At 48.2% G+C, this 26,675-nt stretch overlaps 9 protein-coding genes across 9 annotated transcripts; 4 read left to right on the forward strand and 5 right to left on the reverse strand.

Moving 5' to 3' along the window:
- Positions 1–47: 47 nt before the first annotated feature.
- On the reverse strand, positions 48–1,459 carry N7520_003832 (NAD(P)/FAD-dependent oxidoreductase; the record flags this gene model as incomplete). Its single annotated transcript, XM_057137767.1, has 2 exons — positions 48–1,039; positions 1,090–1,459. The coding sequence occupies 2 exons, from the start codon at positions 1,457–1,459 to the stop codon at positions 48–50; spliced, it is 1,362 nt and encodes a 453-aa protein (XP_056998232.1).
- Positions 1,460–2,319: 860 nt separating this feature from the next.
- On the forward strand, positions 2,320–3,279 carry N7520_003833 (DUF1917 domain-containing protein; the record flags this gene model as incomplete). The annotated part of the gene is made up of 2 exons (XM_057137768.1): positions 2,320–2,374; positions 2,429–3,279. The coding sequence occupies 2 exons, from the start codon at positions 2,320–2,322 to the stop codon at positions 3,277–3,279; spliced, it is 906 nt and encodes a 301-aa protein (XP_056998233.1).
- Positions 3,280–3,592: 313 nt separating this feature from the next.
- Positions 3,593–4,462, reverse strand: N7520_003834 (COG1/VPS51 family protein; the record flags this gene model as incomplete). Its single annotated transcript, XM_057137769.1, has 1 exon — positions 3,593–4,462. One exon carries the CDS (start codon positions 4,460–4,462, stop codon positions 3,593–3,595), a length of 870 nt encoding a protein of 289 aa, XP_056998234.1.
- Positions 4,463–4,612: 150 nt separating this feature from the next.
- Positions 4,613–5,356, forward strand: N7520_003835 (OB fold domain-containing protein; the record flags this gene model as incomplete). Its single annotated transcript, XM_057137770.1, has 1 exon — positions 4,613–5,356. The coding sequence occupies one exon, from the start codon at positions 4,613–4,615 to the stop codon at positions 5,354–5,356; it is 744 nt and encodes a 247-aa protein (XP_056998235.1).
- Positions 5,357–5,481: 125 nt separating this feature from the next.
- N7520_003836 (SKI complex subunit tetratricopeptide repeat protein SKI3) lies at positions 5,482–9,833 on the reverse strand (the record flags this gene model as incomplete). Its single annotated transcript, XM_057137771.1, has 3 exons — positions 5,482–9,394; positions 9,452–9,652; positions 9,718–9,833. 3 exons carry the CDS (start codon positions 9,831–9,833, stop codon positions 5,482–5,484), a joined length of 4,230 nt encoding a protein of 1,409 aa, XP_056998236.1.
- A 468-nt stretch (positions 9,834–10,301) lies between these two features.
- Positions 10,302–12,655, forward strand: N7520_003837 (sterylglucosidase 1; the record flags this gene model as incomplete). Its single annotated transcript, XM_057137772.1, has 3 exons — positions 10,302–10,685; positions 10,738–11,669; positions 11,722–12,655. 3 exons carry the CDS (start codon positions 10,302–10,304, stop codon positions 12,653–12,655), a joined length of 2,250 nt encoding a protein of 749 aa, XP_056998237.1.
- Positions 12,656–12,862: 207 nt separating this feature from the next.
- N7520_003838 (uncharacterized protein) lies at positions 12,863–14,786 on the reverse strand (the record flags this gene model as incomplete). Its single annotated transcript, XM_057137773.1, has 5 exons — positions 12,863–12,981; positions 13,046–13,231; positions 13,316–13,927; positions 13,987–14,398; positions 14,505–14,786. 5 exons carry the CDS (start codon positions 14,784–14,786, stop codon positions 12,863–12,865), a joined length of 1,611 nt encoding a protein of 536 aa, XP_056998238.1.
- A 1,924-nt stretch (positions 14,787–16,710) lies between these two features.
- Positions 16,711–19,565, reverse strand: N7520_003839 (uncharacterized protein; the record flags this gene model as incomplete). The annotated part of the gene is made up of 6 exons (XM_057137774.1): positions 16,711–16,964; positions 17,017–17,386; positions 17,439–17,589; positions 18,273–18,602; positions 18,667–19,356; positions 19,414–19,565. 6 exons carry the CDS (start codon positions 19,563–19,565, stop codon positions 16,711–16,713), a joined length of 1,947 nt encoding a protein of 648 aa, XP_056998239.1.
- Positions 19,566–22,258: 2,693 nt separating this feature from the next.
- N7520_003840 (karyopherin MSN5) lies at positions 22,259–26,132 on the forward strand (the record flags this gene model as incomplete). Its single annotated transcript, XM_057137775.1, has 4 exons — positions 22,259–23,086; positions 23,150–23,338; positions 23,391–25,386; positions 25,456–26,132. The coding sequence occupies 4 exons, from the start codon at positions 22,259–22,261 to the stop codon at positions 26,130–26,132; spliced, it is 3,690 nt and encodes a 1,229-aa protein (XP_056998240.1).
- Positions 26,133–26,675: the final 543 nt, after the last annotated feature.

Here is a 26,675-nt window from a genome sequence, read left to right on the forward strand (position 1 = left end):
TCTCCAATATAAGTATCTCTTGCTATTCGTCCACTCAAATATCCGTCTTAACCACCAAAGGCCTTGTAAAGCTCCTCCACGTCATTACCCATCATCCACTGGAGCTCCTCAATCTGGCGCTCGTAGAATTCCTCATCACCGCCCATAGCTGCCGCCAGGGCATTGGGAGCAGATTCAAGATATTCCTCCTTGGAGATGGCCACTATTCCCATTAGCATTGACCCATGAAATCTATGACACTCATGCTTACCGTGAGCATTGACAACAGCACGCTTAGCACTCCACATGGCATGATAGGCATTAGTACTCCCATCATTATTGGCATCTCCGACAGCATAGACTCCGCCCAGACTCGTCTCCATATTCGGCTGGACCTTAATAGAGTTTCCATCCATCTGCAGATGCAACTGCTTATGCAGACTGGCGGTCTGCTTAGTATCAGCACTAATAAGAATACCCTCCGTGATCAGCTGGGATGGCGAGCCATTCAGAGTGACTTTGTATTGATCATCCTTCGGCTCAGTTCCTGTGGCGGTTCTGTCGATCCGTGTGACATCGACTTCATGAATGGGAATCCCGTACGTTGTCTTGATGACTGTTTGCCATCCAGGCCATCTCTCTTCGGCAGCTGCCTTATCCGCATCACTAATCCTGCCGCCAGCGACGATTGTAATTTTGGTGGTCAACTTCCTCATGTTCATGGCAGATCCAATGGCGCTGGCAAGCTTGCCTGGTCGACCGATTACGACCATTCGTTTGTCTCTGTAGTCGAATCCGTCACACCATGGGCACCAGAATAGGCCCTTACCAAAGGCTTCGACAAAGCCTGGCTTATTTGGCAAGACATCTGTAATTCCAGTAGCCAAAATGACCTTGCGAACAGTCATCTTCCCACCCTTGCTGTCGTAGATACGGAAACCCTTGTTAAGAGGCTGAATGGCGGTGACTTCGGTACCGCGAGTTGCGCGGAAAGAGTAATCACTGTAGTGTTCATCGATTTGACCACGAACTGCAATTCGGAATCTCGCTGGGACCTGGCCTGGATAGAGTCAGCTGTCTGTTCTAGAAAACATGGGAAGACAAAAGTACCATCTTGACCAAGAACATCGTGCATGTATCGTGTCTGGACGTTTCGATATTTCTCCGAGTCATACATGATAGATTTGCGGGCTACCCGGCCTAGAGACATTGAGGCAGCCAAACCTGCAGGACCGCCGCCAATGATGGCCACATCGTAATCCCATTCAGTGGGGTTAAAATTCTCGCACGCTCGATTGTCGAGTGTCAACGTTGAGACATCGAACTCTTCAATCGCAGTTGCATTCGATGACAGATCATCTTCAGAGATTTGGAAGATGTCACTGTTATCCTCCAAGACTTTCTGTGGAACGGTCAGGGCGGAGGCCAGATGAAGAGAAAGTAGGCTAGCCAGCCAAAGAGTAGCCCGAAGCGGAACCATGTTACCAATGGCACAAATGATAATGGCCGATGGATATGCTTTGAATCGGCGTACTGAACGGCATATTTATACCCAAGAACAGGGCTTCCATCTTCCCTTGCAACTTCCCTCGCAACAATGCTATGCAAGTTTAAGTCATAGCTGAGCTGATAGTTCGACAATCTATTCTGTTATAGGAAAGGCCGGGTTACACAGGATTCACGGCGTGCATAACATGTAGTTCATGCAACACGCAAGGGGGATATTTGGGGAATCGTGAAGATTGCAAATCTGCAGGCTTGGTTCCCCAAGTATGTTTTATAGATCATGCTGCAGCACGGTGACATCATTGTGTATTCCAATCAATGTTCAACGCGTGCCCCAAGCAAGTTGCTGTTGCGGGATTGTAGATCCAAAGAACTGATCCGATCTTAGATTCCCAGGGGTAGATCTGTGGAGCCAGGCGGCGCCGCTAATCGATAGTTCGCCCGCTCAGGCTCAGCTTCAGCTTCAGCTCGCCACGGCTCAATATGATGAACATGCATCGGCAATTGAAGGATCCATGTGATGAGTAAACTAACCGACAAATGGCGCACTGGTCAGGTGGCTGGAGCGGGGAACCCTTATGCTATCGCAGGAACGCGGAAAGAAAAGTTGCTTAAATTGACTGACCTTGGCAATACCTATCGGCTCTTAGCAATAACTTTTTATTTACAATTGAGTCAAGATCATCAGATCTAACTGGTATTTACCTAATTTCAACTTTCTAAGTAAACCCTCACGCAATATTTGCCAAGACAAGTTTCATATGCCGGAGTATTGCAGACAATCGATTTACGTTCCACAAACATGCTTTCCTGATCCACATCTCCCATACCACCATGTCGCGCAACACAGATCTCACTGAGATATTCTCTGACGAATCAAGCTTCTATGGTAAGTTTCCAAGCCACAATATCTCAAACCTACAGTCTTACCATCCACCAACAGGCGACGAATCCGAGCAAGCCCAACTAGAAGAAAAGGCAGCCACCTACGACGTCGAACCATACTGGTCACAATATCACCCCAAGCTCCTTTCAACCATCCAAAATGACTTACGCGCACCTACACCAAACCCCCCAGAATCCGACCCCGATCAAGACGCCAGCAAGTCAGGCCGACTCCCTAGCAACAAACGTGGCGCAAACGAATCCACCAACAGCTTCCTCTCCCAACTGCCCCCGTCAAATACAGTGCTGTCACATAAAGAGCCTTGGATCTGGGCACGCGGAAAAGCAAACCTTTCCGCTACTCTGAAACTACGCGACGAGCCAACATTCATTAAAAAGGGTACCGAACTCCTCCGCGCTTTCGAAGAAACACTTTCTGAGCTACGCGCGGTGCATGATAAGTCTGGTGCTAAGACTACAGCTGCGTTGACGCGCAAACTTACAGCGCTTCGCCGTGATCTGGAACAGAACATTTTGGCACTGGCGCGCGAGACGGGCATTACGGCTGGAAAGTGGATGTTGTTTCCGTCGGCGCGGAATGTCGATGAGACATGGAGGACTCTCGTTATGGCTTTGGATAGCGGTGATGTCCGGGCGGATGCTAAGGTTGCGGCGGATGATGGGTCTCAAACTGATAAGAGTCGTTTGATCTGTGTTTACACGGAGGATTTTAGTGATAAGAAAGATGTGAAGAAGGTTTTGGGGATGTTGGAGGGCGAGGGGCTGTATGATCCGAGGAAGGGGCCCATTTATTACAAGTGTGATGCCTATACGTTGCTTGATATCACGTCGAAGAATGAGTATGGGCTGAAGGCGAGTATGTATTCGAGTAAGGATTTGAAGGCGTGAGATGGCCTTGAGCTTTTTGAGTGACGCGATATGACCTATGAATGATGATGATGATTATGATGATAGCTTGCTCTATTAATGCCATTGCTTGGGTATCTATGAAAACAAAATCATGGCTTCTGTACGCCGAGTTGGCTTTAGGTCACGGTGCTGCGTACCAAGCTCGTATATAGACCAGCAATTAGCCGAGACGATATTCGTACCGAGCGGCATGAGCCCATGAAGCTGGGTTGGTGGTTGCTCAGAAGAGCGATTGCAGAGTGCCTTGGGAATCTTGAACCACGAATATGGCAGATCCTCCACTATAGCTCACTCAATCTTCTTGGTTCTGGTTCATGACTTTCTCACAAGCCTGGCGGATCTCAGCAACACCTTTAACCGGACCCCAGGCGTCCAGAAGCTGCTGAACCTCCTTCCAGTCTTTATCCGCATCCTCCCGTCGTCCTTCTCCCAGTAGACCTGCCAATCGCCCAGGTGCCGAAAGCACCCACTTTACAGTCTCCTTTTCAGCCCTCTTCTCCGGCGCCGGCTCATTTGCCCGCGCCTCTTTTATCCGCTTCCGCTGCTCCTCCCCCTCATTGATCAGGCCACCGGCCGTCTCTGCCACGAACGCAATAGCCGGTCCCAGAGTCTTGGTCATTGTTAATGGTGCGCCGCGCTCATCCATACTCTTCCGCATCTTGCCAATTGTCTCGACGGCGCGAATCAACTTCGAGTAGTTATCGTAGACGAGGGCCTTGCGCTCTCCGTCCAGGGTACGGATATCTCCAACAAGTGTGTTTTCCGCTTTGAGAATGGTGGATAGTGAGGAGGTCGAGAGAAGATGGTCCACGTAGCGTTGCGGATCGAAGTCCTCATTGTCGAGCTCTGTCCCTGAGGATAGAGCCGTCGGGTTCGAGATATCTCCCGCGTCAGTGTTTCTGGGAACGCTGCGAGATCGAGATGAAGGTCCAGTACTAGAGTCGGTACCTGGTGGTTTCAAGTTGTAGTAATCTCGCAAAGCCGAACGATTCCGTCGGGGGTTTGGTGAGATCGCGCGGGTAGTCGATGGGGTGGAAGAGGCACTGAGGCCGCCGCCGACGTTCGTGTTCAGCACATCGAGGGACGGGCGAGATGATGGCGGAGCTGGAGAAACTGCCCGCGAAGACGCAATAGACGGACGTGGAGAAGATATCGTGGACATGATGTTTACGTTATAGAGAGTTGCGGAGTCGCGAGAGAGACCAGGTCAACTGTTTTAAGCGGTGGTCCGTGCTTCCTTGTTTGGTCTCCAACTTTTACTCCAACTCTTTGATTTAGCCCAACCAATACACCTACTTCCGTTGAACTCATCATGTCCGCGGAACAGATTACAGCGCAAGTCCAGAGCTCTACAGGCTTGTGCATATCTCCGACATGGCTCAGCAGCTTCCTAGCTTCCTCCAGCGCACAGCGTAATCTCCCCGCACCCGCCCTCATCAAGACAGCTCTGTTTCGCGTTCTCGGCTCCGATTTTCGTGAATCTCTCTCTAGAAACCCGACCTCCGTGTTTCCCAGCGATGTCTCTGACCCAAGGATACAAGAAAGACGCCTACAAGGCCCAATCCCCGTCCAAGTTCTCGACATCGAAGACATAGGCACCAGCCTTTGGAGCCAAGTTGAAGCAATTGAGCGCGTAGAACGCGGTGAAGCGATTCGAGGGCGTGAAATTGTGCGCACAATCTCTGTGGGCGAGGATGCAGAGGCAGCGGAGAACAATGGTTCAGGAAACCCTGCCGCGTCGGGTAACAGTGGCTCTGGACCGCATCGATTGATTATTCAGGATGCAGCTGGGACAAAAGCTATGGCGATTGAGATGCAGAAGATGGAGGGTCTTTCGCTTGAGAAGCTGGCTGTCGGAGGGAAACTTTTGCTGCGGGGCGTGACAGTTGCGAGGGGGATAATTCTTCTGGATCCCGGGTGTGCTACTTTGCTTGGAGGGAAGATCGAGGCGCTAGATAGGCCATGGAAGGAAGGTAGAAAGTCAAGGTTATTGGAGCGAATCGCTTCAATGGCGGCAGAGGAAGCGCAAGCGGATGGAGGTACGAGAAGACGCTGATACTTTCTACGGGGAGGATATCATAAGGCTATGCTGTTATTCGCTAAACTTTGATAACTCAAAGGTATGTGACGTCTTTAGAATACAAACCGACGTTGGAATCTTGAATTTGGCTTAGAAACTGATCACGCCGAACAGGTCAAAGCATGATCCAAACCTTCCCAACCATCGCGTCTCCATGGCGCGATCATGATGGATCTGAAAGCATCACTGGCCTTGCCAGTCTGGGCATAGCTCTGGCTGAGATCGGTGGCGTCAAGTTTACCGTAAGGAGGCACGGCGCGGAGGGCTCGGTTGACAGCCATTTCGGCTGGGTACGGAGATGTTGACGCAGTAGAAAGCTCCAACCAGCCTTGTGGTTGGCCAGGAGACAGCATAATGGCTGCAGTGGCTTCTTTGATCTGTCGCAGGTCTTCGGGGAGCACAGCATCCTCGTTCAACCCCTTGGCAGAAATCGCAGCCAAAAGTTTGAGGAGCTTGCCTCGGTCGTGAATATCGATGTCGTCCCGAGTAACCATACTGTGGAGATCAGACTCCACTGCATCGATCACATCCCTGTCCTCGTCTACCAGCGCAATCGCACCAAGGAGAGCGATGGCGCCAATGTGGTCCGGGTGGCTCTCAACACAATCGAAAAGCTGCTGACGAGCGACTGATCTTTCCTCCTGACCACCCTTGGCCCAAAGGACTTGCGCAAGGACACAGACCACATCGGGGGAATTTTCAGCTTCCTGCAAAGCATCACGGAACATGTCGATAGCACTGTCCATTGATTTTGTAAAGTAGTAAGCCAAACCAGCTGTCAAGTGGGCTGACAGACGAAGCCTGGTGCGAGCTTCGGGCTCGAAATCATTGCCATATTCGTCACCTGACAGTGAGAGCGCAGTCTCAGCCTTTTCCACCGCTTGGTCATAGGCATGGCGTGCAAGGAGCACACGCGCAAAATCTGCATTAGCCTGAGCAAACTTTGAGAGCGCAGATGAAGACTCAGACTCATCGTACTCGGCTTCCATACTCGAGCACACAACTTCCAGGCTAGACTCTGCATCCGCAATTTCGCCCATTCGCTCCGCCAGTAAAGCAGAAATATGCATAAACGGTAGATCCGAAGGATCCTGGATGCACAATTGGTGAAGAGCAAAGTACGGCTGGATCAGTTGCGAGACTTCGTTAGAAGCAGAAGTGTCAGCAAGGAGATGGTCGAACAGAGTCAATGAGTATTGGCGCTTGGGAAGCATAGCAGCTGAATCGGAGATGTCAAATGCATGTGCAAAGAGACCCCGTGCCTCCTTAGAATCTCCATATAGAAGTGCAAGGAATCCCTGGCCAACCCACGCCAGGGAGTAGTCCGGATCAACAGACTGGGCACGAGTGAAAGCCTCGCTTGCAAGTTGAATGTCATTGTGCAGCAGGTAGAGCGCACCAAGATTAGTCCACACCTGCGCGCTCCGCTCGTTCAAATGTAAGCTCCGGACGAACGCATGCTGGGCAACCTTGGGACTCAGGCTTGTCGTAACCACACCGAGTGAATTCCAGAACTCGGAATTGCCAGCCTCGAGTTCAATCGCTCTTTTGAAGCACCGCATTGCCGCTTTGAGGAACTTTCGAGGCCGCTTTCCATTGCTTCCAGGCGACGGCGGCACACTTCGGTATGCGCGGAATTCAGCCCAGCCAAGATTATACCATCCAACTGCTTGCGCATGTTTATCATTGCTAGAAACGTGGATAGCGCGTTTGTATGCGATTATAGCCATGTAAATACATGTTTCCGATGAAACAGCATTTTCACTAGACTCGAGCCAGTCTTGGCCCACGCCATCAAGCTCAGTCATGATATCCAGCGACGTTGGCTCAAGTTGAGTGGTCAATAGAGCTTTGCATGCAGAAGCAGACAGTTTCCCTATCTTTTTCTTAATGTGAGAGAAGTTGGCACAGGCATCGCCAACGGCTTTCCACAGGTTGAAAATATCACTACGAATCTCTGCAAGGGGTTGAGCCACGCGAATGGTTTTCGCTGCAAGCTCCGCAGCATCGTTGAATAGACCCGAGTGTAGACTCTTCCACGAGCTTTCTGCTAGTGTCTGAAGCAGCGCAATCGAGTTACCAACATCATTGGGCCTCATACTCAGGATATCCTCGTAGCTAGTAACCGCAGCGTCATATTCGCCAAGTTCACGTTTGACATTAGCCAGCATGTATCTTGCGAACCAAATATGTTCACGTTCTTCACTTGACAGAGTGTCTTCCATTTCCTTGGCATGTTCGAAGGCCCTGGTCGCAGCAATGTATCTACCAGAATGATGATAGCTCTCCGCTAGACCCACCCATGAATGGTAGTCGCCAGGTGTGATTCGCAAAGCTGCCTGGAAGGAGATGATGCTCTTCGCGTATTGCTGCTTGTTGATCTGCACCGTGCCAAGTGCCGCATATGGCCAACTATAGCCCTTGCGCTTTGAGCCAGGAGCAGGCTTGGCCTTGCCCGAATCTACCACTCGCTGTGCGACGGCTTCAACAAGATCCCACTCCTTTTGGTCAGCGAACCCTCTAGCAAGGCGTTCTCCTGCTTCAATTTCCGAAGACGAAAGTTCAAATGCCTTGTGGAAGCATCGACGCGCTCTAGTCTTGTCACGCTTGTAGTCTGCGTAAAAGAAACCAAGACTCGTATATGCTGGCGCAAAGTTCAGGTTCGCTTTGATAGATGCAAGGAAGCTAGCGTAGGCCCCGTTACGGTCTTTTCTGGCAGCCGGTGATGGATCCAGCTCCCATTGGCAGTATCCAATACGGTAGAGCAGTTCGGCTTTAAAGTCCTGGTTCCGGGACTTCTCCTCTTCCAGGCGTTCTAACGCATCCTGGAGGCCATTAAGACCCGTTTCTAAATCACCGGTCAGTGCCTTGCACCAGGACAGCTCTCCACGAATCAATATATTCGACGGATCACGCTCCAATGCACGTTGCAGGAAGTCCACAGCAGCTAGGTAATCCTCGTCGACCTTTGAGATCAGTCCAATGCCCAGGAGGCAGCTTGTGGATGTTGGTTTTCTCTCGAGAACTTGTTCAAAAAGCGCTTTTGCCTCTGGATGATGCCGAGGAGACTGGTAGTGGATCAAAGAGTTGGCGAGCGTGATGTTCAACGAGTCGGTTGTGTTAGTTAAATTCATGGTAGTGAGTCTACCAAGCTCCATAACATTGAGCAGGCCCTTGCGGGCTACCTCGACCGTACTGGCATGCTCCTCCATGGAAAGGTAGAGGTCGGCCATGATCCGATGCGCAATTATTGAGTCGCGAGCCAAATCAAGGCCCTCAGCCATGAGAATCAACCTGTCAGCAGGTATATCACTCTCTTCGGGGGTTTCGCTGTCGTTGCCTTCTTTATCTTGTTCCGATTTCTCTTCCTGGGGAAATGGCGAAAGCTCACTAGCAAGAAAACCTTTCAGAACCTTGGATAGCCCCGTGACAGGAAAGAACTCGATGAATTCTCGCACCACGCCTACATCCCATTCGGAGTAGCTTTCAATGTCTTTCCACTCTAGCACAATCTTCCATGCAAGCTCGAATGGATGCTTGATGATGACCATGTCCTGAGCTGCTCGGAGAATTTCGTTCCTTTTCGACCGCTTTGATTTCATCGGAACCACCTCCAGCTCGTCGTATGCCCTCTGGAGAAGCTTCTCCTCGTACTTGCGTCGAACTGCATCATCGTTGGACCACTGGATCATGCCTTCGTATAGCTTGGCCAGTGAACTCCTCTTGAACGCTTCTCTTTTCACTTCCATTGTGACTGTCTCGATACGTGCTCCCAGGCGAGTCCTGCGCTCTCCGATCTCACGATTAATGTATTCATTTTCTTCGGGTTCGGCAATTTCGATTAAGCGGAGGTAGGTGTGGGACGGATGGGGTAAACGCCCTTCAAGGAAGCTGTAAAGTTCCGAGGTAGGAAGCTGCAACTCTAGAGCTTTCTTGAGCTGAGCTTTTGACCCAGACTTGCTGGCGAGCTTATGGTATTTGTTGACCAAATCTTGGCAACGTTCTTGTTCATCGCTGCAGTCCATTAGCTCATCTTTCACCGCGTATCAACAAAACTCCAGAGATACGTACCAATCAGCAAGTATCAGGCCAAGCTTAAGAACAGCATCGTGGTATTCGTCTAGTTTCTGACCGCCCTGCTTCTCGTACAACCCGATCAATCCTTGCCAAGCAGGACGTTCCTTCGGCTTGATCCGAGTTGCAGCTAGGTAAGCCGTTTCCGAATCTTGAACTTTTCGAAGCTTATCACTTGCGAGACCCAGAAAGAGGTTCCTGTGCAAAATAAAAAGTGAGTCCCAAAGGTCATGCGTTGCCAAACATTGATCTCAGCGACATACGCATTGTAATTCTCAGGATCCTCCTTCAGCAGATCGCGAGCCTTGTCAGCCGCTGTTTCAAACTGTTTTGCATCAATAGCGGTCCGGATCGCCTTTAGCGCGCTTTTGGTCGACATTGTCGGTAGGCGCGCATGAGAGTAGCGGGGGAGGTGCGAGTGTGTTGGTGGAGCAATTGCGCAAATCGGTTAGCGCCGAAAGTTACTATCGATACGTCACCTTATCGGACTTATCGGGCACATCCTCTGCCCCCATCCCATCAACTCCCTGACTTCACCGCTTGGTTTCTGTATCCCTTGTGCTTTATTATCTTGTCATCTGGCCACTTAAAGCCTTGCCCACAAATCTAGTGCCATCGAGTAGGAATCTCCACCTATTCAGGAATATATCGGTGGATCTTCCTTGTTCTGTAGGTAGGCTTGCCCGACCGCGGAGCTGCTGATCTATGCCGGAGCTTGTTGGGCTCACCTGCTATTAAAGTCAGACGATACACATAACCAAGGCGAATAACGAATGCGACATTGATAGACTTTGACCCAATATACTCATCCAAGCCCTTGCTCTTGTCCTCCGTATCGCCTGTGAAGATGGGCTCCTTGCGTCTCCATATCGATGGGAAGTCGTTTCGTGACACGCAGGGTCGAGAGATTGTTCTCAGGGGTATTAACGTGGCTGGCGACGCCAAATACCCTAAAGTTCCGGACATTCCATCTTTCAAGTCTGACAAATTCTTCGAGGCGGACGATGTATCTTTCGTTGGAAGACCGTTTTCCCTTGAAGACTCGCATATCCATTTCAAGAGACTGCGCAAATGGGGATACAACACAATCAGGTATATCTTTACTTGGGAAGCCATTGAGCATGCTGGTCCGGGTATCTATGATGATGAGTGGGTCGAATTCACCATCCAGGTCCTGAGAATAGCCAAGCAATATGAGTTTTATGTCTTCATGGACCCTCATCAGGATGTGGTAAGTTTCAATGATTCAAAACGATAAATGGCGTGTAACTTATCATCAAAAGTGGTCACGTCTGTCAGGCGGTTCTGGGGCGCCTATGTGGACCCTATATGCAGCAGGCTTTGATCCTAAAAGCTTCAAGAAAACTCAGGCAGCTCTTGTTCACAACACATTTGACAACCCGGCTGAGTTCCCAAAGATGATCTGGAGTACTAATTATACTAGACTGGTGTGTCAGACAATGTTCACAATCTTTTGGGCTGGGCGAGATTTTGCGCCCAAAGCCATAATCGACGGAGTCAACATTCAGGATTATCTGCAGGGTCACTTTATCGCTGCTTGTAAATACCTTGCCCGGAAGATTCATGAAGCGGCTGATCTCGAACATGATGTGGTCATCGGTTGGGAAAGCATGAATGAACCCCATCGAGGTTTGATTGGCGTGCAAGACATTTCCGTGATTCCACCTGAGCAACAGCTGCAGCTCGGAACATCCCCAACCGCTTTCCAGGCGATTCTCACTGGTTCCGGACGAGCTTGTGAGCAAACAACATGGGCTTTTGGTAGCTTTGGGCCTCACCAAACAGGCAGAGAGCTTATTGATCCAGAGGGCGTAAAGGCTTGGTTGGACGTGACTCACGATGACAGCAAATATGGATGGACAAGAGATAGCGGTTGGAAGCTCGGCGAATGTATCTGGGCGCAACATGGAGTGTGGGACCAGTCGACAGACACGTTGCTACAAAAAGACTACTTTTCAAAAGTCCCCACGACGGGCGAGAAATTGGACTACGAGAAGTTCACTAACAAGTACTTCTTGGAGCACTATCGAGCATACAGAGATGCGATCCGCAATATCTGGCCGGAAGCCATCATGTTGTGCCAGCCACCTGTGATGGAGGTCCCACCGGATCTGAAAGGAACCATTGATGACGACCCGAACATGGTTCATGCCGTTCATTTCTATGACGGCCTGACCCTCATCACGAAGCATTGGTGAGCACATCAGCCCCACCCCCATATTAGATGACCGTGCTGATCGTACTAGGAACCGACTGTACAATGTTGATGTTATCGGTGTTCTTCGAGGGAAATACTGGGCCCCGGCCTTTGCTGTCAAAATTGGTGAAACAGCCATTCGCAATTGTCTTCGTGATCAACTTAAATTCCTTCGAGACGAAAGTCTAAAATATATGGGCGATCACCCCATGGTCTTCACGGAAATTGGAATTCCATACGACATGGATGAGAAATACGCCTATAAGACCGGAGACTATAGCAGCCAAACAAGTGCAATGGACGCGAACCACTTTGCTATTGAAGGAAGCACCTCAAATGGATTCACTTTGTGGGTTTATGCAACCGAGAATAATCACGAATGGGGAGATCAATGGAATGGAGAAGATTTGTCTATCTATTCCCATGATGATTTGGAGCTGCCGGAACGGACCACTAGCCGATCACTCAACCCACAATCCCCTGCTTATTCTGAAAGCCATAGCAGTGGAGAATCTCAAGTTGGTCCACGCAATCTTAAGGGTGCCCTGGTATCTCCGTCAATTTCTAGCGAGGAGCCTGCACAGCCGAAGGGCTACCGTGCAGCGGAAGCGTTCATTCGCCCAAGTCCAATCTTTGTGAGCGGAACCTTGCAAAATCACGTCTTCGACCTTCAAAATTGCAGATTCACCATGTCTTTGACAGCCAACCAAGCGACATCATCAGATGCCCCGACGGAAATTTATCTTCCCGACTTTCATTTCCCACAGGCCGAGACGGTCATTTCGTTGAGCGGCGAAAAGTGGGAAATTGATTATCAAGAGATTCAGAGTATCAAAATCCAGCGCCTTCGATGGTGGCACGCTGAAGGGGAACAGAGTATCCAGATTGAAGGTGTCAAACGTCAGCCAGGAGAGATTGCAAATCAATCCTGTGATAGCACCTATCTGGACCAGTGCCAGCGACCTCAATGCCTTATCATGTGAACTATAATTTTTCTAGTCGCCAGCTCTTTACCATGCAATACATGATTTACACATGAAGATTGATGATGACCTTCTCTATCCTTGAAGCTGGTCGCTATTAGAGGGTCGCTTCCAAGTGGAGATTCTTAACGTCACGCATGAGCCTTTTGCAAGAACCAAAATGAATTCGGAACGACTCATTAAAGACATTAACTAGCTAGGCAGTGTTCAAACTCCAGAAATACACCGGGACACAACCTCCGTCATCATCAATACCTTCTCCTCTTCAAGCCGTTGGCCAAATATCTGGAAGCTCACAGGAGCACCGTGACAAAAGTCAGGGTCATCTAGACTCAGGGTTAGCTAATCTGTCATGAATATCTTAACAACTCATGCACTGGATACACTTACATTCCTCCTGAAGAACCTTATCAGCCTCACTGATGGGTGTGTAGTCGGTGTACGGCTTGTCAATGTTCTTATCGGCGTAATAACCTGTAGGGAACGACGACGCAGCGTAGTCAAGAACATTGGCAATCATGGTATAGTTCGATTTGATACCGTCGTACTTGCAAATACTGTATGGTGAGGTTGGAACTGTTTCAAAATTATTAACGATATCCCATAATGCCATATAGAAAAGGCGCCAAAGGAGAATAAGGGCAAATGGGGGCATCTTACTTAGAATGCCATCAAGGCCTTCAATTGACTTCCACTTCTGAAACCACTTCATTCTCAGCTGATCGCGCAATACATGAAGATCGTGGAGTTCAAAGAGGGTCTTCGGGATTCCCTCGAGAGGGAAGACCAGATTAGCCGGCATAGGCTCTCCATTGGCCAGGGGCTTCTTAAGCCAGTTACCAGCATCAGCAAGGAAGATACCCATTCCAATCTCCATCAGCTCTTTCCAGTCTTCGGGCGTCATCTTCCAGTCGACAATCTCATGGCCAGCCTTCTTCAGAGATGCCACCGCACCCTCCAGTGCTCTTTTCACGGGTGGTGTGGGACGAGCGCTTCCGTCATCCCAGGCCACCGCTAGCTTAAGGGTTCTCGGCTTAATTTCGCGCCACTCAAGCGGGACACAGTCAGGATCATATTTCCACGGAGCACGCTGAGCAAAGACTTTGCTGAATAGAATAACATCCTCCATCGTTCTAGCCATAGGGCCCGGTACCGCTCTGATACTATCCTGGCCAGGTGTGAGACTGCTGTTCCCAGAAATCGACCAACGCTGGGTTGATGGGCGAAGGGTAAAGAGACCTCCGCACGCAGCGGGCCAACGACAAGAGCCACCTAGGTGACTTGTTAGCTGATAGATTCATGACATATAGATAAAAGGGAATATAGTATACCAATATCACTTCCCACCCCCAAGCAACTACCGCCAAAGGCGATAAGAGCACCTTCACCACCAGACGAGCCACCAGCTGACCAGAGGTTGTTTTTGGAGTTAAGAGTTTTGCCGAATAGAAGGTTGTATGTCTCTCCGCGTTTCATTCCAGGAGGGACGTTGGTCTTAACATATAGAACCGCTCCGGCATCCAACAAGAGTTGAATCATCGGACTGTTGGATTCAGCAGGCTGGCCAACTCTAGAGGTGAAACCCTGAGTAGAATCTTTTCCTTTGATATTGAAGTTATCCTTGATGGAGATAGGCAATCCATGCAGAGGGCCCTTAGGCTTACCGGTCGACTTCAGATACTCGTCCAAAGATTTCGCTGTCTCCAGCGCTTTATCAAAAAAAATCTCACTCAAAGGATTGATCTATCTTTCGTAAGCCATGTTCTAAGTGAATCATGATCGGGGAAAGCTTGGTTCTGGCTTTTTTGACCGGGACGTAGTCTCGCGAGCAGAGTTAAAAGCAACTTACCAGCTGTTGAGCTGCTGCAGCACTCTTGCAAAAGGCTTTAGTGACAGTCTCCGATGTAAGGGATCCATCAGCCAAGTGTCGCAGAAGTTCAGTAGCCGAAGACTTGAGGATATCTATCTCGGGCTCAGAAAACCATCCTGACTGGGCGATGAAGTTTGATACATCAAGTCCGGGTGTTTCAAGTGCAGGGAGAATGGTGGAAGGGATGATATATTCGGCAGGAATGGCAGCCTTAAGGCTGGCTCGCTTAGATACAATGATTTCTTCCCATGTTGGTGCCATTTTTGCGTTAAGATCAGATCAGGATGTTTTTAAACGTTTGTGCTGCATTTGTCCCGGAAATCTGAGCCTCTTATAGTTGACACAAACAAAGGTAAAACCAGCTTGACAGTGACTTCCAATACATTGATGGAGATAAGCCACGCTTAATAGCCCATGGAATAGCCGAGGGGCTCTATAAAGAGCATAAATTTGAAAATGGATAGATGTTATGCCATTTAAGCACTTGAGTGTTATGAAAAACATAATGAAGCATAACAAACTCCTAGTTGTGCTATCTAGGCTCAACCAGATGTCAGACATGATGCCGGTAACCGGTCCCAAAATATTGAACCCCGCTTAACCCCGCTTGCTCCCGGATTATGGTCCTGTTTATCTAACTCTAGGCGAACTCTTAATCTTGACCTAAGTTCGGCAAAAGATAAGGAATTGCCGATTTTAAGACAGCGATTACATTTCGTATTGCCGAACTTCACTATAAGGAACAAGCGAGGTCGCCTAAATGACAATGTGTAGTATTCCCCACCTTTCAAGTCTTCCCGCGGGAAACTTTCCAAGAATACTTTTGTGATAGGAAAGTAAAGTGAGCTTTATAGTACATATAGTAGAGGACTTGATGGAGTGGCCGTGTGATATTGTCGACAAACTATAAGAAGTGAAATGCCGAGCATAGGAATAAAATGGCATCCAGGACTGCATATATAAGTGGGGATAAGCGGGGGACGATTGCAGAAGGCAACCACGTCCACTGCATATGTAACAAGGAACAGTTTGTGAGATTTATCATTACTGGTGGCAAATGACACAATATCTGTATTTCCTCTCTCTGAACATGATTATCAGTCGGCTTAAATCGAAGCCATTAATGCCAACAACTTTAAGATGATAGCGCTTTGACTGATGATCTATAAGAATGGGCCCTATGTCTAACATAAAAAGTGGTCCGTGCTTATGGATCGTTTCCAAAAGGAGAGCATCACCTGAATTGTTTAAAGACTGCATTATCTGTGATCTATATTGTGAAAAATTGTGAACTAGGTATTGCAGCAATATACTATGTTATATGTGAGGCCCACTCACCCTCCGGCAACCATGGATTTAATGTAGAACAACTCGTACGCAACATCCATTACTGGATTACTACGAGTTTCCATTCAGAAGGCTAGGCACGCCTTTTATCCTTTCCTCTCTCTGTCCATATCATGAATATTGCTCTATAATCCAAAAGGTCAAGGGATGGTGTGAAGTTATCAAAAACCGTGGCTCTCAACAACAAGAGTTTCTAATACGAAATCAAAGAGAAATCCGATTCTGATAATGCGCTTGGATTGTAGACGCTCTACCTATGTATTTAATAAGGGACTTACTAAATTCACTTCCCTCCTGCAACAAAGTGACCTGTATTTTTTCGCCGTGACTTCAAAAAAACACATACATATTTTCCTCTACTCATTAAAGTCCGTAGAGATAAATGAATTCGATATGACTAGCCCGTTTATTTAAACTTATCTGTTTCTCAGGACTATCCTTCTGCGTTTTAATCCTCTTCTAGCTCCGAATTCGACTAGATGGGCCCCCTGTTCGACAATCTCTCCTGGACTTTAGGTGGGATACTGGGCAATCCCGCGAATATCTAGCTGGGACTCGACTATCTCCTCCTAGGGCTTCTGTAGCTCCCTTTGTTGCTCCTGATATATTACTGTTTTACTACAAAGAACTCCTAGGCGACAGATTCGATAGTACTATACCTTTAAAAGCCATATTTTTATATTAGAATATGCTTGGGGGTTGAAAATTTACAAGTCTGAGGATGGTATTGGGGGTTGGAAGGAAGTACTTGCGCAATTAATACAAGTCACTTTATCCAGGGGGGGAGTGAAATTAGTTAAAACGGGAGTGAATTTAGTAAGTCCCTTTAATAATTGGTCTATTCATAAAGCAGTCCTTCTATCGGAGCTTCAACATCTCTTGCAGTAGTGAAACAGCAATGCCCGACTCCATCTTTCTCCTTCACAACTCCCCAGCGAATCGGGAATAGATAAGTCTGCTTATCTTCTTCGGGTGCATGACATGCGGCACTAATAGCAGCACTACAAGTAGAAGCAAGCGGTATATCTGTTGACAATCTACGCAAGCCACACATTGCAAGGGCAAATATCAATGAAAGCCCAACAACAATCGCTAATTGGTTAGTCAACGCGTCAAGAACAGAGTATGAGATAAAGGTCCTTACCACAAATAATAGGCAGAATACTATATCCATCCGCCGATTGGTTCCAAGGCGTATAAACAGTGCCATCCGATGAAAAGCTTTCGATCTGGATAAGGAATACACTTTGCGATATGAGCCAATGCAGTAGTATCATGACTCCAAGCAGTGTACCGCCGTATTTCCAGGGTAGGGAGATGAAATAGGTGGATCTTTGCAGGCCAATGGGATGCGAGACACGAGCTGTCTTTTTGGATAAGGCGAAACGGCCCCATTCATCTGCCACTAGAAGAGAGGATAATAGAGCCTGGCACTGTACATATACAATGGAAACTGCAACTTGCCAAATATTGGCAAAGAGTATGTGACTGTAAAAGGATCGTTGGCCTGGATCCTGGGTAGTATCAGTCTTGGGGAGGTCTTCAATACTGGAAATGTAGGCTTACATAGCTCAAGAACGACCAGTCCAAGATCTCGTATTGGTCCAAACTGCCGAATCCCAGCTTTGAAACATATTTTAGAGATCCTGTATCCAATTTTAATTCTTGGAGGGCAAATCCGAGCATGAGAACTCCGAGGTTCAAGACAAAAAGACATCTGAAAAGATCGTGTTAACTGTATCCTATGCAAGGCCTGTGAGGTTACTAACGCCGAAAAAGTTAAAATCCAGCTCCTGAGGGATGCTGCAGAGAAGCATCGTCGATTTCTCAACATCCAAGGTTGTGGCTTGAGGTTGTCCCACAGAGCTTGAATATTGGCTTTCTCTGCTAAGCACATGTTTTTTGTTTCTGGATCCTCGGTTCGAAGGAACGAGACCAACGCATCTCCAAGTGTAGAGATTGACGGTTCGGTCCTCAAACTTTCATGGAAGGCTGTGTAGCCAATACAAGCGCACTTGCATAGGTTCATAATACATACCACTAACCATTGGTAAGCCTCGCTCTACCATCGAATCTATCACAAAGTATTGAAGTTTTCACGACTTACCGAGGAGGATGGTAAATGAAACCCGAACACTACAGCCTTGACTCACATTGCGACTAATGGACAGACAGTAGTCAACCCTATATCCAAAGACATTCCAATTCGCCACTATTGACGCATTGTTCCTCCAAGTCGCCATTTGAGAACATTTGAACGTGTTTGAATATGAGCATTCCCAGTAAGTATGTGAGTTTTGAAGGCCACCTACTAGTCCAGCTGCTAAAAATGAATTTGAAGTTCGTGGTATGGTTGCTTCGCTAATTATGTCTGTGTTCGAGACGACCAAGACATCTGACGCATTCCCGAATTGGGTCACATAAGCCTCGAGGCATTCTAACGGTTCCAATTTTGTGTAGGTGGTATCATTGAGACTTCTTGTTCGCCAAGCTAGAAGTGTTTCTTCGATGTGCCAGGAAGAATTCGTTACGTCTCCAGGAGTTCCGACTTTACCGCTCACTACATCATCAGACCAGGGAGGTAACCACTGTACTGTGCGAGCAGCACGTTCAGTCAACGTGTCATTGGTCGCTGTGATGTTGAAAGGTGTCCCAGTCAAGAATTCCGGTGTAACAATTGCCCATGTATAGGCATTGACGGGAATGGTGGTGAAAAAGGCTGAGTTGTATCTGGGTTTGGTCAGTTCCGACAACGGGCTCAATCGTCTTCGCAAGCTATACAAGCAATACTTACAGGAAGTGTAGAGGAATTGAGCTCAGTACCAAAATCAACGAAACTACCAAACGTTTCCGATCTATATGCAACAGATTTCGTATGCTTAGCTTGCCAATATCGAGCCACCTTTTCTCCTTGTGCGCCTGATCAATCTCTTTACGGGTAGGAGCAACAAGCATTTGCAAGCAATTATTTGACGCAAAGAGCAGTAAGCTACTCAGGATGTTGATAGCAATGTGAATGAGAGTAGAGAGTCTGCTGGATGTCGAGCAGTTGCCGTAGAATACCCTCCCGCCGGTGAAATGTCTGCGTCCGAGGAGCAATGTGACTAGATTCAAGACAAAAACGAGGATTGCGATGAGACAGCATGTGTAGAGCACGATATCTCGACGCGTGTGCCATGTTCGAAAGGTCTGCGCTCTTGGGTGGTGGGGATCGGCTTCTGGGTAGAATGGAGCAATCAGATCCAAGGAGGCGAATCTTGGTACTGAGAACGAAGGATTTCCCTGCTTGCTGGATGGTACCTCGATATCATGGGTATCTACCAAAGTTCCAGGCTTTTGACGGGTATTCATAGACGGATCAAACTCAACGGCCGAGCTGGATTGTAAAGTAAACTCTTCAGCTTCAGCAAATGCTTGTTGGATTTCCGTAAGAAAGTCAATACCATCGTCCGGCTGGGGGATGCCGATAGAACGGCAAGCAGGACTTGTTTATTCTGAGTTGGTCAATGTTAAAAGATGTTAATGAGGGTTGAAAATTTACATAATGGGGACAAGAGTAGCAGCCCCCGCTGCCTCAATCCCGAGGGTGTCTTCTTGACTTCCGGGGATAGGTTCGTGCCGTTGATCCTGTCTTTCAGTCGAGAGAAGACAAATTGTACTGTCGGAGTCTCTTAGCATCATTTCTATATTCATGTTGTAGCTCAAATCATTTCAGGGGTTTCCGAGAGATCTTATAACAAAGTAATCTTATGAACAAATTGTACGAATAGTACAAGTGGAGGAGAGGGCTATGAGAAGCACAGCTTACAAAATGAAGTGGATGGATGAAGAAGGGAAAATGTAAATATAGTAGGAAGAGAGAATAAGCCCCAAACGCTTATCTCCGAATACAAACCACTCTGACATATGAAGCGGAGGCTCTGCCGGACCCATAAGCGAATTTGGGCCCAACACTGTGGCGATGCCTAAATCCTCGTTTTCTGGATGGACGCATGTCGCTTATCAAATAGGACATATCACCAGCTGCGTCTGCGTGGAGGCTATGCTGATAGTATTCTGACGAATGATTCCACTTCCCCCTGCCGGGTACCCGCCGCCTCTCTTTCCCCTCTCCTCCCCAGCCTTCCCCTTGGCCTAAAGTTAGACACATGTACATGTTTTTTCTAACTGCGAGGGGTTGGATTACGTTCCTGTGGCTGTTGCTGTTGCCTAAAAATCTCACATGCGGTTTTCGCACGTGCAACGACAGGATGTTAAGTTATTATTCAGCGGTTCAAGCCCTGGTATGGAATGACAGGCCAGGTCTTTGATAGGATGATATCATCAGAGCATACCCGTTGATGACTCTGAAGCATCTTTCCAGCGTTAGACTTCGGCGATGTACGTTTTGAACTTGTGAATGCTAGTACCCGAAAAGTCAAGACAGGCTATTTACCGATCTAGCCTGGGATTCAAGCGGTTTTATCTCTGTACCCCGGCTCCACAGTCCACTTCTCTTCCCCGGAGTACTGTTTGTATGTACTGCCTGGTGCTGGAATGAATATGAGAGCATAGGAAGTGCATGTGGGATCGTGCGATGAGCACTCTTACGAAGAATAGCTGGTGTGAACAGACTGACAGATCCATAGCGCTCTTTGCCCTAGGTATTCCCACATACAAAACAAACAACTGTCGATCTGTACCTTGTTGGGCCCCAAGTTTCCGGCTGTCGTGGATCCTCACTCTGAGGAGATTTGCTACCGATTTCGAGTTTATGTAGTGTAACCGGGTTCCAGGCGCCTACTTAACCCGTGTCTATGTAGAACAAGGTTTACTAACATATGACCTACTTGAGAGCTGGTCAAAGACTGCTAGTTCTCACAAATCTCTTGAGCATGTAAAGGACTGGGCTCCTTTCTTGCCCGAACATATCAAGTCTTCTCCCGATATTATAGGCTTGGATTGTAGATTGATGTGGCGTAACCCGCAACCCAAATGGGTTTGACCCAAGTGCCGCGTGATTCAAGTTACAGACTCTGTTCACCACTGATTCTTACCATCTTCTGGAAATGGAGCAACAATGGCCTAGGAAGACACCTTCTCGACCGCAGCCTGTCTTCAGATTGCTGGCAAGGATGATTAATCAACAGCTACAAGGGTTCACGATATTCTCAGGTGTGTATGCGACATTATGAGCTTGTACCTGTCAGACGTCCCAAGAAGGATAGGATAGGATTAGTAGGATTAGTAGTTCAGGTTTAAGCCTGTCTCATCAGCACGGAAAATGGGCTTCCGAACTAGAGAGCTCTGCCATCATACCAACTGGGATGACGTCGCGAGAAATCCAGAATTTGTCGGCAAAAACATCGGCGATTGGATTATGAAACATAATCAGGTACAATAATCAATCGACAATTATGAGAGCTGTCATCAGCATGTTCTTACTGGTGCAGAGTTTCATGACATCAATGGTGTTCCAGGCTTTGCCTACAAGCCATGGGACATTTATTCACTGCTCGAAGCATCCGAAAAGGTTGAAGCTGTTGCTGACGAGGATGAGTGGGTATGGGATGTTGTGAAGCAAATGATTTCCTGCAATCTATAGGCCCTCTCAACGCAATCAACAAATGGAAACCAACGTTAATGTCCCAGAAGTACATAGTGTAGATATCAATAGCTGGGTAAGCTACATCCCCAGATTACCAGGCATATACTCAAACTAGCTGAAGAGGAACCGAGTAAGTTGCTAGCTTGTACTGTGCGGTGACTCGCGTCCGTTGGCGCTAAACAAGCTGTCAAGCATCGGCATAGATTCGCGTGTAGATAAGATAAACAACCGGTGACGACTGAGGGGCATCGTTATGACGAGTCAATAGTTCAGAGGGAAAAACAATATAAACAAAAGATTTGCGACAGCAATTGCCTTGGTTAACCACCAATATCCTTTGATGTAGTAAATCTCAGTGTAGAGAGAAGCGGTGTGCCTATCACCTGGTTGATAAAATTCTCAACCCGGCAATTCCCAAACTTCCGGCTTCCTTCCCGCATCAACCAGAGACTATCGCTCACCCGGCCGCAAAAACACATCCCCACCTCCTTTGTTCGCCAACATCGACTTCCCATTTTACTTGTTTGCCCTTTGCGAATATTCGGTTGTTGTTCTCGAATGGCCGTTGCTGCTGTGTCCGACTGCTAAACATTCCCACGGACCTGGTCAACGGCCATACCAACACTTCCTTTAACCTCATTTCCTTGATTCATGCAGTGGATGACACATTTGACCTAGGATAGCAACCCTCATACAGTCATTGTCAACACTTTAACTTTCCTTCATCGAACGCCTCTCGAATAGCCCACCCCACGTCCATACCTCATCCATCGCGTTTACGACAAAACGCGGCGACAGAATGGCTGCTGAGGAGTTGTCAGAAGCTGGCCTGGCCGATATCATTCGAGCCCTTGAGGCGATTCACAGCCCTGCATCTTCGAACGAGCTTCGCAAAGAGGCCTTGTCCTTTGTTGAATCACTCAAAAATAGCGACGCGGCTGCTCGCAACGGCTTTTTGCTTGCCTCACGCGCGGACCATGCCTACGTCGTACGGTACTTTGGCTTGACCTTGCTGGATCATGTCCTCCGCCATCTATCTTTCTCCCACACTGAAGTATCCGCGAACGTGCGCTCGATGATCCTCCAACTCGCCGAGAACATTCGCCCCGAAGACCCTGCCTATTTCCGCAACAAGATCCCCCAGCTGTGGTCGGAGGCTGCCAAGAAGAGTTGGACCTTGGATTGGATTGACATGGATGCGGCACTTGTGAAGTTCTGGGGTTCGTCTTTGGTACACAATGAGCTAGTCCTTGCCGTTTTGGAGACATTGTCCGAGGATGTTTTCTTCCGCGAGGATACCGTCTCATCGTTGCGTGGATCTGAACTCAATCGTGCATTGGTGGAGATTTTCACCCCTGCTGCAATTGTTGAGCAACTCAACCCAGACAAAAACACACGTGTGGCAGAACGATGTGGTGAGGAAGGTTGGCTCGTTCGGATTTGCGAGTTTTTGGATAACTGCGTAACAAATGCTTCCAACTCTTCCCAAGCTCGTGATTCAGCAGTTAAAGCGCTGATGGCCCTACGTTCTGCACTATCCTGGTCAATCTACAAAGCAGTTGTGGCGTCACAGGTCGTACCCGCCATCTTCAGGTCATTGACCTGCCAAGATGAACAGGTTTTACTTGTAGGAAAGCCATTGGCTTCAGTATATCTTCGAAGCATATTTTCACTAACACGAAATTTTTAGGCCGGAATTGAGGCGTTGCATGCGCTATATGGTAGGAGCAACATGGGCAACGAAGAGTCTCAGGCCCTTGTTTGTCTCCTTTTCGAACCTGAGTATCTTACCACTCTTCAAAGCTTGTACGAATGGTCGATTGTGGGCCCAGATGACATTGATGAACCCAAATATCTGATTTCGAAGAAGCTTTCTGAGGTATGCTATACAGTTCTCATCTATATTAATGCTATGACTGACAAATCCATAGATGGTCTCTTATGTTGCGGGTTGCTTAGAGGATGAACGACTACTAAGAGATACCATGCACCGCTTGGATCTTCCGACTTTCTTTAACTTCATGGTGAACATCATGCGACATGACAGCTTGACTGTCTCAATCCCTGTTTTGCATTTGTGGTCTAGACTACTGGTCATCAATACGATCGGCAGATTGGACTTTGTAGTGTCACAGACCCCAAACCTTTTGAACATCTGTACCCAGAGATTGATCCGGTGGGAGTCCCTTCCTACCGAGTCCGAAAACCCAACAGTGCAGTTTCTTGTGGAGGATATTGATACGATTCCCGAACGTCATGCCTTTGTTGGAAACTATCGCCGTTACTGTTCATCAATCATTGAGACTATTACCTTCAAGCGACCCCAGGAGGCGGTTAGTGAGATTCTAGGCAGGGTGGATGGTAACCTGGACAATCTTTACGATGGTGCTCAGCCATTCAGTATGAAGACCTTCAGCAAATCTTCCATCCCACTGATGCGCGCAGATGCTCAATTTACAGTTGTGGAGGCAGTCATTAAGGGCTATTCCAAATGGGTTGAGGCTCATGGCAAAGCCCCGCAAAAAGATGAGCAGGAACGGAGCGGATTAGAATATGCCGTGGAGAATTGGGCCTCAACCCTGATGCAAAGATTATATGAAGACCCTGTGATGAAACAGCGAGTCATCAAGCTGGTTGTTGACGTTTCTTCCCGAGCTTTGGACAACCACCCCGCCTTTGCTTTAAAAGTACTCGAGCATATCCTCATGACCCGGCTCCAGGATTATCCTGAGTTCCCAGCCTATTCTGAGGCCGTCAAGGAATTGCACGGATTGGCTAGCCATGAGCTTCGCCGCCTTGCAATCCGTTATGCCGACTACTTTTCTACATTCTATGATTTGCTTGAACCCAAGATCAGAGAGATCACACAGGCGAATCGCGTCGATGACAAGCTGCAAATGGAACTCACATCTATCCTGCTTATCATTATGCAACGAGCAAACAACATCGACCCCAATGTACGTATTAGTCGACTGAATTCATTCCTTGCACCAATCCGAGAGGCGTGGCAGGATGAACAGTTCTGTCATATGAGTTCATCGTTCGAAGGCTTTTGCGCAATGCTAGGACTGGAAAATGTCGGGTCATACATGCAGGCATTGCAGGCACACAAGCTGTCAGATTGGTCATCCGCCCCCTTGGACGGCCAAGGAAAGGTTGTCCAGGAGGAGATGACCAAGAAATTCCAAATGCTCCCACTACGGGGCACCAAAACCATGCTCGCAGTGTCTACAGACAAGCTCAAGAAGTCCGCTCCGGCATACGCAGTTGCTTGCAATATGTGGCATGAATTGATTCCACAGATTCTGCGGACCCTTCTTCCCCTGCTTACCAATGTTCATGCTTTTCACAATCCGTCCAACTGGACAGTGAGTGATGAAATGCGAGCAGTGGTTGAACGAATCTTGACTGATCGCTTTTGGCAAGCCGGTATCTCCAGTGGGAGTCGTGACGACTTCTATGCCAGAATTACTGCCTCCAAGTCAACCATTGAGGGCTTTGCATCCTCTGTGCGCGGAAAGATCAGAGCAGTTCGTGAAGCCTGTTACTCTATGTTATTCAGCATGAGCAGACTGCGCGATCAATTTTACGGATATGCCGAGCTACCCGGACCTTTGTCCGAAGCCCTTTTCAAGGATGCTGAGCATCTATCCTCTCACCAGTATTCAGTCCTCCTCAACATTTCACGTTGCCTGATCGACGACTGCCCGGTGCAGTACCGCAACCAGTTTCTCCCCCCTATGCTCTCCACTTTGTTCAGAAGCATTGATCGTAAGATCACTACCGAGTGGGAAATCATCGAACAACGAAAGAACGGCCTCGCCGATGGAGATCTCACCGACGAAATGAAATCCGAAAGTGTGCTCCGTCAACTGACATATTCAGCCGTTATCATGGTGGCTAGTTTGTTCGATCCACAGAGAGGAGGTAAGTCACTGATAAAAAAAACCCATTACAGAGATCAAAGAGATCATAGTCTGATTCCGGCATACATAGACCCCGATAGAGCAGAGGCGGACCCGAGCGCTCCTCAGGGCACTCCCGAGCTTTCAGATTCAATTCGTCATTTTGTTCTCTCCTCGGCAGAAATTTTCGAACCCCTTATGCTTTTCTGTACTCACGCGCTCCGCATGCGAGATACCCGATGCTGTAGCATCATCACTCGTGTTATTCGATCGATCCTTCCCGACTTCGCCCCCCCTAATAACAGCCAAACCACCCTCACTATCCGCGAGTTTATTTGTACAGATGTCCTCAAGGCATGCATCACATCGGTTCATGAGCCATACTTCGTCGACATGCAGAAAGATTTGGCACAGCTCATTGCGTCGATCTGGGTCTTGTACGGGACGGAAACTTCTACCCCAATGGATATCTTTCTTGAATTACCAGGCATCACCGTGGAGAAGCTTGCACACACAGAGTCCGCACTTCATCGATGCACTTCTCCTCGCCAGCAACGTGCTTTGGTGCTCGAACTCCTTGAGCCTCTGCGTGGTGTCAGCATTGCCGAGCAAGGAAAGATTCTCGGTACACGCGAGGAGCGTCGTAAGGCCCGCACTGCTCTTCAGGAGCGGTATATGACCAACGAGATGGAGACTCAGCAGTCAAATCACCGCGTCGATATTAATGATGGGCCTGATCTCTCCGGGGTGGCTGATATGTTCGGATAAATAGGCCCTCGGGTGCTTTCTACGGTCCATCGGTGCTGTAGAATTTCCCACGGCTGCTGCTCATTGCAAGCTGAATGGGAGATTGCAATATTCCCAGTGCAAAATGCAACTCCACTCTCAGCTTGGTTGAACAATGCGACTGGCTCGGTACCTCGTCGCTCCAGTTTCCCAGATATTGGGTAGCATGCGTCTTCGAACCAAATCTCTCATTCACATGACAGTTCCTTGCACGGCGTTCCGATTTCGTGCATACTATTACATATTGTTCTAATGTCGCTATGCCAATCTGTTGAGCTGAGGCCATTGTTAATTCTTGTGTGTTGCATATCTTCCCATGTCAGTCTGAGCTTTTCGAGACTTGCGTCTTGAGCGCAATCTCATAAGCTTTTTCTGCGCTTCTTTATATTCGCTTTCGATCTTACGGATTACCCAGGTGGTGGCGCTTTCCGATCATTTTTATAGACTTGCCTCTACATCGATAGATGGCTAAAAACAACGTGAACATGCTTCGCACGAAATAAAATACATCTTCAACATAGCGCT

This window comes from Penicillium odoratum, assembly GCF_028828045.1.
Source record: "Penicillium odoratum strain IBT 22623 chromosome Unknown utg000003l_segment0_segment0, whole genome shotgun sequence".
NCBI lineage: Eukaryota > Fungi > Ascomycota > Eurotiomycetes > Eurotiales > Aspergillaceae > Penicillium > Penicillium odoratum.